The sequence below is a fragment of the Arachis duranensis genome, chromosome 7, assembly GCF_000817695.3.
Source record: "Arachis duranensis cultivar V14167 chromosome 7, aradu.V14167.gnm2.J7QH, whole genome shotgun sequence".
Classification (NCBI taxonomy): Eukaryota; Viridiplantae; Streptophyta; class Magnoliopsida; order Fabales; family Fabaceae; genus Arachis; species Arachis duranensis.
In genome coordinates, this window is record NC_029778.3 from 74,555,649 (window position 1) to 74,567,832 (window position 12,184).

General features: G+C 35.5%; 1 protein-coding gene, 1 long non-coding RNA gene and 1 pseudogene across 3 annotated transcripts; 2 read left to right on the forward strand and 1 right to left on the reverse strand.

The window, feature by feature from the left end:
* Nucleotides 1-1,277, forward strand: LOC127739668 (uncharacterized). The gene is made up of 4 exons (XR_008001198.1): nucleotides 1-262; nucleotides 552-852; nucleotides 930-1,027; nucleotides 1,115-1,277. It is a non-coding gene; the product is annotated as an uncharacterized LOC127739668 (long non-coding RNA).
* Nucleotides 1,278-2,502: 1,225 nt separating this feature from the next.
* On the forward strand, nucleotides 2,503-6,625 carry LOC107459456 (homeobox-leucine zipper protein REVOLUTA-like; annotated as a pseudogene).
* A 671-nt stretch (nucleotides 6,626-7,296) lies between these two features.
* LOC107459791 (villin-4) lies at nucleotides 7,297-9,616 on the reverse strand. 2 transcript variants are annotated; one of them, XR_008001479.1, is made up of 5 exons: nucleotides 9,415-9,616; nucleotides 8,898-8,963; nucleotides 8,354-8,680; nucleotides 8,053-8,239; nucleotides 7,297-7,831 (listed from the first exon to the last, which is right to left on the reverse strand). XR_008001479.1 is itself a non-coding variant. In XM_052252159.1 (3 exons), the coding sequence occupies exons 1-3, from the start codon at nucleotides 8,394-8,396 to the stop codon at nucleotides 7,789-7,791; spliced, it is 273 nt and encodes a 90-aa protein (XP_052108119.1). In that variant the 5' UTR covers nucleotides 8,397-8,647; the 3' UTR covers nucleotides 7,297-7,788. The 2 variants fall into 2 exon arrangements, 1 of the variants encoding a protein (XP_052108119.1); XM_052252159.1 differs by lacking the exons at nucleotides 8,898-8,963; nucleotides 9,415-9,616 and having other exon boundaries at nucleotides 8,354-8,647.
* Nucleotides 9,617-12,184: the final 2,568 nt, after the last annotated feature.

A 12,184-nucleotide genomic window follows, 5' to 3' on the forward strand; every position in this document is an offset into this window, starting at 1 on the left:
CGAGAGTCTAAAGAACCCCCAAACAAAGTAGCCTCAAGCTCCTCTCCTCCTTCGTTCAATTTCCATTCTTGAACCAAACATTAATTTTTCTTCCAATGCTTCTCAGCCTAGTGCAGCACTTTCTACTCCCACATTACAAATCTTGTTGGCCCCTCTGTGCTAAAGCAAGTGAAGAACAAGGAAATGCATGAGAAATACATCAATCCAACTATTTCCCCCTCCTCCTTCATTCAATTTCTTTGAGTATTCTTATTTTTCTGAGGTAATTTGTTTGATTGTTGATTGCTATTAACAGGAAGAATTGTTGATTTTTGTTTTTGTTGAGTTAATTACTATTGCTTTTTTTCAAATTTTAGAGTTAGTTTTTTACTTTGATCTGAATTTTTGTGCTATTGATCTAAATCTCGGAATTTTGTTCTCAGTTAGTTGTACATATTCTTCATGTTAATTATATTTTTGTATTCTTTTATGTAAAAGCTATATGGACTTGGGTTTTTTCACATTGAATAAAATGAGATTTTGACCCTGCATGCAATGTTCTAATATTACAGTGAACCCAATCCATCATTGAAGGACAGAGTGACTTTAGACTCATTAGCTAATTCTGTTGAGCAATTGACCCAAATAGTCCAATCTCTTGTTCAACGATTGGAAAATAATGTCAGCTCTCCCTCTAAGGTGTTTAAGGTCTTTGGTTCCGATTCTAAGACTCTTAACCAACAAAGTAGTGCGTCGAATAATTCATTGTTGCTATGGTGTATTGAAAAGGCCAAGACAGATCTGTCAATTGCTAAAAAAAGGAGAACAGATTCACTTGCTCCAATCGATATTCCTGGATTAGAGCTACCTAGTGTGAGTACTAAGTAATAAGTAGTTTATTATTATTGTTATTATTTTTTTACTAATAACAGTTTTTCTTATATATTTAGTGGGTGCAAGTCTGTTTTAGACCAACAGCTTCAATGGGTTTGAACGAAACTGAACTTGCAATTGCAGCATACTTGTATGGTAATCATTTGATGGATAAGTAAGTAAACTCAATTAGAATTTTATTTGTTAACGGTGTTGTTGATTTGTTTAGCTATTTTTATTTATGTTAAATTATCTTTGGCAGCTACAAGGAGGATATAGTAATTTCAGAGTTTACAGCTCGCAGAGATGTATTCAGGAGCTTGATGCCAGGAAAGCCAATCGTTTCTCTTGTGCTAGACTTAGTAGCAGATATGATGAGCATACATTTGACCAGAGAAAGTGGTTATTGGTTTTTACCCACAACTTTTGCGGTAAGTATTTAGGAGTGTATACTAAAATAATATTGGTAGTTATTATTTGTATTGCGCATATAAACTAGTGGCTGAAATAATGTAGCTGTCAGAGAAGACAAAATTGGATCCCAACTGTCTGCCGTCTTGTATCACAGACATTTATCTAGACAAAGTTGACTGCTTAAAAAGAGTAAGTTTATATCATTTTAAATTCATATTAGCAAATATTGGCATAAAATAATTTTAATAACTAAAATGACTTTCTCTTGATTAGGTCTTTATCCCTGTATCTGAAACTACTGACGAAGGTCATGAACACTGGTACCTCGTAGTGATTGATCGTGTCAAAGGACAAATCATTTTGCTAGACCCATTACCCATTGAGAAACAGTTCAAGCGAAAGAGGACAGCCTTGAAATTAGTAACTATATTTTCCTTTTTTTTTTGTTAATTATCTACATATATGACTAAAAAAACAAACTCTAACATAGACATAAACAGGCCATTTATTTGGACGAGGTATTGGAAGATCGTTCATTCTATGACTTTGAGACCACTCCAAATCTGATTTCTTCACAATTTGAATTTGAAGAGCCGGAAGGCCTTCCGACCCTCGAAGCTGGATCGTAAGATCGTATAATTAGTAGTTATTGATATGAAATTTATGCAATTATATAATACTCTAATATAGCTTCCTCGATATGTAGGAGTGACGCGGGTGTATGGGTTGCAAGTTGGATGATAGCTTGTTTTGAAGATGATAATTTTAACATAAAGGTAATGTTATGCACTAATCTTTTCCTTCGTTCTTTCTTCTATATTTAAGTAGTTAAGCCTAATGTGTAATTATTCAAATTTTATTAGGTGGATGATGGGGTTCGCATGAAGATTGCAGTCTCACTCGTGTTAAAGATTCATAATACGATCAGCTATACGGTCAAAAATAATGCCATTGAAAATCTTAATAAGCTGAATGATAATCACCATCGTGATGATTATGAATTTCCACAAGATTAGATTTGCAACATAGGATATTTATTATTATTTTTGTTTTTATTATTTTCTTATGGGCATATGAGCCGTCTAGTGACATACGATATTATATTTTGTTTACGTTTGTGTTGGTATTTGTTTGCCGGATTATTTAATTTCTCCATTTGACTATGTATGAATTTATACTCTTTTGGAGATTGAAATTTAGTTCTTTTATACTCTTTTATACTCTTTTGGCCTTAGTATGTTGCATGTCAGTGGTTTTTCTTCAATTGTAGCAATTGGAATGCAACAGAAAGGTTAATCTAGAACCAGGGGGCTTCACTCTTTTTGATTTTGTTTTAGAACCATAAGTAAATGCAAACTCTTTTTGACAGAGTTCCTATCCAAGGCTACGGGGACTGCTGTCGATTGGGTCCAGATGCCTGGGATGAAGGTTGCTGTTCTTTATTTTTTGTTAACTTTTTTTGGTGATCCTAGAAGTGAAATTAATAAATGAGTTAATAATTATTGTATTTGGGGAGATCAGTATTGATATTTTCTTACGATCATGAGGGCTAAAAGTTTAGTCTGCTAAACTTACGAATTTCGTTTTTTTTCTTTGTTGAAAAATATTGTCAGCCTGGTCTGGATTCGGTTGGGATCTTTGCCATTTCACAAAGTTGCAGTGGAGTGGCAGCTCGAGCCTGCGGTCTTGTTAGTTTAGAACCTACAAAGGTAGTGTATCGTCTTGTAAATAAGTGAGTATGATTTGTGATTATTCTTCCATTTCTTTGTATGCAAGTTAAACTCTGCATTCTATTTGTGAGAGATCTCTATCTGGTTCTGGGAGTGGCCCTAATGCAGTTGCTGCTGCTCAGTTTGTAAGGGCTGAAATGCTTCCTAGCGGCTATTTGATTCGACCATGTGAAGGTGGAGGGTCAATTATTCACATCGTAGACCACCTAAATCTTGAGGTTTGACCGACTGCTTTACAATTTGGCATCTGTTTTTCATTTCTTCTTTCACACATTAACCTGTTTGTTGTTTTCTTCCAGGCCTGGAGTGTGCCAGAAGTGTTGCGTCCACTTTACGAATAATCAAAAGTGGTGGCCCAAAAAATGACAATTGCAGTAAGTTTATCATAGTTAATCTGTTAAATAATGTGTGTAAATTATCATTGACTAGTGTCATAATTGTGAATAATGTCCAAATCTGAACTGCAAATCTTTTTGACGATTTCGTCTGGTATGAGTAAATAATATGGGGAAAATAGATGTTTGACTGTGTGAAGACATAATCTGGAAGTTGTAAGGTTCTGTCTTTATGACATACAGATTGAATATCTCCGTATATTTCCCTCGTTTCCTCTTCTTGTTCATGTATTCATGTCTTTAACCTGTTGTTAGGGAACATACTTTCATGTCATTCCGTATTTTAGAAGATAGTTATTAATTGATGGTTCTTGTGATAGGCACTTAGATATATAAGGCAAATAGCCCAGGAAACAAGTGGTGAAGTGGTATATGGATTGGGTCGGCAGCCTGCTGTTCTTCGAACATTTAGCCAAAGATTGAGCAGGTAGGCAAATAGCATGAATCACTGTTTCTTTGAAACTTATTTCAATCTCCAATTCCATTGTGTTTATTTTGCATCATTCTCTCTTATACGATGTACTCATCCTTGGCTGAAATTGAAATCTCACACCTACAGAGGCTTCAATGATGCTGTGAATGGATTCAATGATGACGGATGGACTGTACTAAACTGTGATGGTGCTGAGGATGTAATTATTGCAGTTAATTCAACCAAGAGTGGCACTTCTAATCCTGCTAGTTCCCTTACATTTCTTGGAGGAATTCTCTGTGCAAAAGCTTCTATGTTGCTCCAAGTGAGTCCGAAAATCCAATTGCCTGAAATTCTCTGCAAAAGCTTCTCCTTGCCGGGATATTACTATTAGTCTTTTGTGCATGACATGGAAAAGTGAAACTGGCTTTTGAAAAGTTTGATATCAAATATGATCATCGAGGGGGAAGACATTCTTCGATAAAATGTGAACATGGTGATTTGAAATGGATGAAGAGTTCCTTAATATACATTGAATTGTTTTATGACAAGTCTTTTATATTACTTTGTTTTCAGAACGTCCCTCCTGCTGTTTTGGTTCGCTTTCTCAGGGAGCACCGCTCAGAGTGGGCTGATTTCAATGTTGATGCTTATGCTGCTGCATCACTGAAAGCTGGCTCCTATGCTTATCCAGGAATGAGGCCTACAAGATTCACTGGCAGTCAAATAATCATGCCCCTTGGCCATACAATTGAACATGAAGAGGTAATTTGCTTTTTTCATTCCCGGCTACTTGCCACACAATGTCTTTCCTTTTCGGGCCGATAAATGATTTGTACTTTCAAGCAAAATCGCCAACAAGGTTTCATTTTTACTCCAGATGCTGGAAGTTATTCGGCTTGAAGGCCACTCTCTTGCCCAAGAAGATGCTTTTGCTTCTAGGGACATTCATCTCTTACAGGTAATGCGTTCGACTCTTGTTGAAGTTGGAAGTTATTCTAATGCAATTCTTTTTAGCTATGCAATGTCAAGTAAAATGCAAGTATAATTTTTTCAGTACGGCATTGCTATTATCTTTTTCAATGATGTGATTGTCTGATCAAATGTCTCTGAAGTGTTAAGATTTTCAATTATCAAATTCTTACGAAGATACACTTCATGCTGATGTTTCTTTTGGCCTTATTTTTTTAGATATGCAGCGGAATTGATGAGAATGCTGTGGGGGCTTGTTCCGAGCTTATATTTGCTCCAATTGACGAAATGTTCCCTGATGATGCTCCATTGGTACCATCTGGCTTCCGCATCATCCCATTGGATTCAAAACCAGTTGAGTATTGGTTCTTTTGCATCATCCCCTTCTATTTTTTTGCACTGTTGCTGATGTTGGTCTATGAACCCGTATGCTACCATGTTTCAGGGCGATAAAAAGGACGCAACGACTTCTAACAGGACCCTTGCCTTGACATCTGGGCTTGAAGTTGGCCCGGCGACTACTCAGGGCGCAGGAGATGCATCATCAAGTCAAAACACCCGATCAGTGTTGACCATCGCGTTCCAGTTTCCTTTTGACAGCAATTTGCAAGATCATGTTGCTGTCATGGCATGACAATATGTCCGTAGTGTGATTTCTTCTGTCCAAAGGGTTGCTATGGCTATATCTCCTGGAATGAACCCTAACGTTGGGTCTAAACTATCTCCTGGTTCTCCAGAAGCCCTTACACTAGCTCACTGGATCTGCCAGAGTTATAGGTAAGTTCATATTTTTGTTAAATGATTCTAGGATTAGACCCATTGAAGCATTATAGTTGGTATTTCTTTTTGGGAAAAAGGCCTAATAGTAATATGTCTCTTCCCAATAACAGTTACTATTTAGGGTCTGACTTGCTGAGATCAGATTCTCTTGTTGGCGACTCGATGTTGAAGAGTTTGTGGCATCATCAGGATGCCATTTTGTGCTGCTCACTGAAGGTATGTATGGTTTTGGTTTCGGTTTTTGTAAGTTTTTCTGATGGCCCTTAAAATGCATACCATGCGACAATTATGTGATATTCTTTTGTGCATTGCAGTCGCTGCCAGTGTTCATCTTTGCGAATCAAGCTGGCCTTGACATGTTGGAAACAACCCTAGTGGCTTTACAAGACATCACATTGGACAAAATTTTTGACAAATCCGGTCGCAAGGCATTGTGTGCAGACTTTGCAAAGTTAATGCAGCAGGTAATTTCCAAATTGAACCAAGTCTAGAATGAATGCATTTGGTTTGCGTTTTCATTTTCCATATGTTTTGTAGGATTTTAAGAAAATAGAGAAAACAGTGAAAATAATAAAAAACCGATTTTTGTTTTCACAGCCTGTTTTTCCTTTTAATTTCTGAAATTTTGAAAATAGAAAACACTTGAAATGAAAAGCAAACTAAATGCACCCTAAGATTTTATTTTTGTCATTTAGTTTTTTCTTCGCAAATCTTGAGAATATAATATATGGAAAATAGAAAACAAAAGATGGAAACTATGTTGTTTCACATTGTTATTGCATTTTCTTGTTGCAAACTACACTTCCCTATTAAAAAAATGGTGAATGTGTGTTCTTGTATCAGGGTTATGCTTATCTACCAGCTGGAATATGCATGTCAACAATGGGGAGGCATGTTTCATATGAACAAGCCATAGCATGGAAAGTGCTTGCTGCAGAAGAGAACAATGTTCATTGCTTAGCTTTCTCTTTTATAAATTGGTCATTTGTATGATAATGGATCCAATTTGGTGTTTCCCACTTTGAACATTAAAAAAGAATTGAAAGGGGGCAAATATGGAAGTTCCAAATTTTTGTAGTGCAGGATCAAGTTTGCATTTAATTCGATTTCATTTATTTCTTATTGTAGTGCAGAGACCAAATTATGTTGTAAATTTTCTTTAGTGCTTTTCTGATAGTTTAAGGAATTTCATGTTTTTCTGACAACTTAGTATTATAATTCATGGCTGATGACTACTAATGTTAGTATCATATGTTTTTGTGACCAACCACTTACCCCTTTTTTTTTTTAATTTTCAAATAGATTATTTTTTTGGGTGGGGGAATAAACTTTTTCAAGGTAAAAGAGGTTACAGAATATAAAATTTAGAAACAGAATATTATTGAATACAGAATGTGAAGGCTGTTTTTGATGCGGCCATCAAAGTAGTTCTCCAGCCTCCAAAGCAACAGAAAAAGAAGAGAAAGGGTCAAAAAACCTGTTCCATATTGTGATCTTCTCAGTTCTAAATTGGTAGTCGGCAGAGGATGACATGACTGTAGCCATTTCTTGGTAGTCTTTAAGATGCTTTTCTTCTAAACTTAATTTGTAGAGTTGAAGATCAACAAAAGCAAGAAAAAGTTGCCATAAACAAGAATAAGAAGAGAAAAAGATGATACTTTTATTTGCAAAAAAGATAACTTGAGTGGTTTATACACTCTGCTGTACAAATGTTATCCTCAATTATCAATACAACCTAAGATATTATCAAATTGCAAGCTCAAAATTGCTTCACCAAAATTAATAATGAATGAAAGAATGATTAGAGAGAACTCAATAAAGGCAACCTCAAGCAGTTCTCAACAAAGAAAAAAAACTCTGCACATCATCAAACCACTACAAATAAAGGTGGAGAATGGTGGAAAATCTCCAGTTTCTCTCTACATCATGAAATCCATCTTGGGAGGAGCAGAAGCAGCTATGTTAAAAAACACTGATGCTGTCCCTTTCAATCCATGCCAGTTTATCACTACAGAATAGATAGCATATCTGAGGTGTATAAGAAAAAGAGCAAAGACAACAATGTGGAAGTTAAAAAATATGTAGACAGTGACAGGCAAAGTTTCCTTCTACTTGCAACTTGAACTGCATTGAATCAACACGAGGCAAAGTATAATGTAAACCTCAGAACAATTGAACGGTCACTTTGAGTTTGTTTTGTTTCCATTTCGGCAACTTGTAAGATTCGTCTTCGTCATGCCAAGTTTTTCTTTGAACTCTGTTGCCGACAGATAAGCCTGCATGCATGTAGCTCAAACAAGTAAGAACCAAAATGAATAAATCTTATAAATACAGTTTTGAAGGTATTAAGAAAAGGTGACTAAGATGAAGGTGATTTTATATGAAGATGATAGCTGAGAACTGTTAGATGGTTTAATATGTTTGACTAAACTGCTTAATATAATATGTGTAACATCTTAGCTATCATCTTTGAATCACCTTAAGAAAAAGCTTATACCTCTCGTTGTCTGGTACTGGATTGCTAGAAGCTGTGTTAACGCTACCATACGGATAAACTGGGAGTCCTTCATCGTCGTCAGCTTCACCTTCTTTTGCATCTTCCTCTGTAAGAGATTCTAATCCGCTGCTCATAGAATCTTCACTATCACTTCTTTTTGGGTTTGATTTGAGTGTATTGGAAGTCACTTTACACCATAACAACGCAAGAAACAGATGAGGAATATTACATTAAAGCAAAATCTATTACTGAAATCAAATATCAATGGAGGAGGAAACTCATCAAGTTTATTATTTCATACCTCTAAGCGACTGAGGTATCAACTTTCCCCGTGCTGAAGGCATTTCAAAACTAGAAGTAAGCCGAGCTATGGCTGAAGACTTAGATCCAAGACCAAGAGAAAGAGTATTCAAGTTTGCTGTCCCTGATTTTGGATACACTTTTCTCACAATTGGAGGTGGGGTTGAAAGGTTCCTATCTTTAGGCTTCTCAAAAGTGGATGCTATGGCGTTAAATGCTGGCGACCGCCCCTGACACGAACACGTTCAGGAGTAGGACTAACAGACATGCTGCGCGAGGAATGCTGGCACTTATCACCATATTGTAAAGATGGTCTTCGTTTTGGTTTCTGTTAACGTGTTAAATATTCAACAACCAAAAGGATAAATGAAAATGGAAACAAAATATAAATATGAAGGTCAATGCTTTCACTACTATGCAATAATGTAGAGCAGATTAGTAGATGAAGTACACTAGAATTATGTGAGGAAAATGAAAATGAAAAGTGAATCTTCAGAGAACTATAATTCAAGAACTGTCAGGGAAGCAAAGAAAAGATGCCTTACAACCACTGGTGGAGTACCCCCATTTCTCAAGATTGTAGGCTTCCTTTGAAATGAATTTCCAAGCATCTGCCAAGAAAAAGTAGGGTTTGGGGGGAGGGGTGGATGATCAACAAACAAAAATTCAAAATGATATAAAATAATATAATTTAAGCTATTATACTGAGAAACTTACTGCAGCTTTTGCAGCCTCCCATTTGAAGAAACAAGTGAAAAACGATGCTAATACCGCATATCCGAAACAAAGTTCAAACACTTTGCCGTATCCTCATTCCTTATTCACAAATTAATCCTTAAAAAACCATTCATTACCATTATTAACATATTACCATAACAAGACAGCTATTGACACTAAGACATCAACCAAATGCCACAACCTTCTCAGATCTCAATAGTAACCACCACTTAAAAAAATAACAACGCTCCCCTATCCAACAAAGTGCTACACATTCTTGTAAATACAGTTAGTTAAAATAATCCAAAGACATTGCAAAAACCAAAAAATACTGAAAATATTTACCTTGCCACGCATCTTATGACAGGAGATTGGTATGAAGAAGAGGTGTGCCTGATCCGGATCGAGGGTTCGGAACCTGCTCTCCCGAATGTTTTGGAAGAAATATCCCTCACTGGCGTATTTCCCAGTGAGCTTCCTAGGTGTTTGATAAAATGTCTTGGGATCTCCATCAGCATATATACAAACCTTGAACTTCTCCATCATCTCCGCGTAGTTCAACTTGGAAAACTGCGGTGAGTGGTATATATCAGACAACTCTTCACCTCCTTCTTCCTCATCATTGTGTTCCTTCACTTTAGGATCCACTAGCTTCACTACAGAAATCTTTGAGACCAAAAAATTAAAATTTTTTTATCAATTTTTTTCTGATGAAAAAAAAGAAAAGAAAAATTTTAGAAATTAAAAGGAAGAAGAAAAAATCGAGCATTCAGCAACTAAAGCAAAATTAAAAGCAGGGCCACTAACCTTCGACAGAGACACGGCGGCAACCGGCGACACGACGACGAGAGTAGAGACGACGGCAAGCGGTGACCCGATGGCGAGCTACTCCAAGCCACGGATAGAGAAGCCAGCGAGGATGGGACGATGTGCCGAACTACCTGGGTTCCGGACAGAGGGAAGAGGAAGAAGCGGAAGCGCTGAGTCCGGGGACGCCGGCGGCAAAGAACCTAGGGCTAGGGTTTTGCCGTTTTGGCGTGTTTCAGAGGAGAGGAGAGGGGGCACTAATGATATTAGGAGAATTGAAAAAGATGAAGAACAGATTGATTTTTTTATTTTTTTGATATGTTTTGCTTTGTTTCAAAAGGCGCACGAATGATTATAGAAATTGGAGAAGACGAAGAACGATTGATTTTTGTTTTTTTATATGTTTTTGTTTTGTTGTTTAAATTAATTGAAACTATAAAATTAGAATTAATTGAATTCTAAAATTTGATTAATTTAAAAGGGTATTTTTGTCTAATCAAATAAAGTAAGGATGTCTAAGACTTTTTATAAAATTAAATAAAAAATATATTTTTGTTTTTATTTAATTGAAGGGGTGTATTAGTAAAAGTGGTGAAATAATATATATTTAAAAAAGAAAAATTAAATGCTGATGTGGAAAATAAATTCCAAGTGGCTTGTTACTATTTGTCCATATTTTTAACGTATCGGTACGTATGAATTTATCATCGTACCGTAGCAAACACCTTTTTAAAAACATCAAATACAAAAAGTGTATTTATTTTGGACAGAATAAATTCCTTTGGTCGGTGGATATATTTACGATGATAGGAGGCCAATGGGGGAAGAAGTCGGATGCGATCAAGCAACAAAATCATGTATATCACTATGGATACCGGCAAGTGGGGTACGTGCTACAGAGCCCGTCAGGCATGGACCTTGTGTGCGCCATTCACTTGTGTGGTTTTAGTTCCTTAGGCCACGATTCTTGGGCCATGCTACTTGGGTCACGTTTCTATTTCCGTTATGTTTTATTGGTGAAAAATAATTGATTTTTACCATTTTTTGAGTCTAAAATTTCTGAAAATATAAAAATACTATTCTAACTCTAAATATTTGATTAATTATTAAATTATATGAGAAAACATAGGAAATTTGATTAAAATTTAAGAAAATTAAATGAAAAATAATCCTGAAAATCACTTAAGATGATATATCATCATAACACCAAACTTAAAACTTTGCTTATCCTCAAGTAAAAAGAAAGATAAACGGAGTTTAGTTTAATGAAAAAGGATTGAAAAGCTTTTAAGATTGAAAACAAAAAGTGGGATTTATCATATTCCTTGTAGTTACATTCGACTTTTCTTATCCTTCATGAATCTTGAATACTTAGGGTTTAGGAATTTTCAAAAACTAAAATTTGAATTGTATTATGAAATTTCTTTTGAATTTGTATGACTTGAAAGCAGTTACTTTTTATTTGAATCAGAAAAAGATCTTTGTGATTTTTAACTCGAAGGGTTCTACCACAAGGCTACTTTTAATGGATTTTCCATGGTACAATCACCGCACAAGCATACATAACTAGAGTTTTGATCCAGACATCGATGTCTAGAATCTCTTTGGACTTCTAAATATTTTGTCTTAAGGCAACTCTTTAAACAGACTTTCAATCGATAATCCCGGTCCACTTGACCCAAGTTATCGGGTGATAAAGCACCCCTCAGATTTACTGACCTAAGTCTATCCTTAAAACAAAAACACGACAAACACATAACTAGATCCTAGTCATTGGTGCTCAGAGTCTTGGAACTTTTGATTTTTGATCTTTCCAGACCCCTTTTTTTTACTGCTCCAAGGAATTGATAATCGAAATATCATAATACTTCTTTAAATTTTTGTTATTGAAGATTCTTTTTTTGTTTCCTCAAGATTTAAGTATTTTAGATTTTTTCAAATACAACCACATATTCTTAAGCACCTCCACTGTTTATTTTTGAATTATTTAATTCAATTTTTTTTATCAAGATATCCTCTATAAAAATGGTTACTGGAGGAACAAGTATTCAAATTTTAAGTTTAAGATGAGAAAAGAAAGATAGAATATGCTACGTATGCATGGAGAGAGAATTAAGAGAAATTAAAACAAGAAAGAGGAAAGTAGAGGAGAAAGAAAATAACTAACCACTAGTAAAGAGGATTTATCTTATTCTGATCTCACCTAAGTCTATTCAATTATCATAACTGTTTCTTGTGCCAGTTTTTTATGATCCATGGTGTTATCAACACCAAATTTAAGGGTTGACATCAAACTTAGAGATTGACT

Coding starts and splice junctions, on each gene's coding strand:
- LOC107459791 (XM_052252159.1), bottom strand. CDS start 8,396: ATGCCTTCAGCACGGGGAAAGTTGATACCTCAGTCGCTTAGAG. Junction 8,240..8,353: donor GATACCTCAGTCGCTTAGAG/GTATGAAATAAT, acceptor TATGGTGTAAAG/TGACTTCCAATACACTCAAA. Junction 7,832..8,052: donor CCAGTACCAGACAACGAGAG/GTATAAGCTTTT, acceptor ACATGCATGCAG/GCTTATCTGTCGGCAACAGA.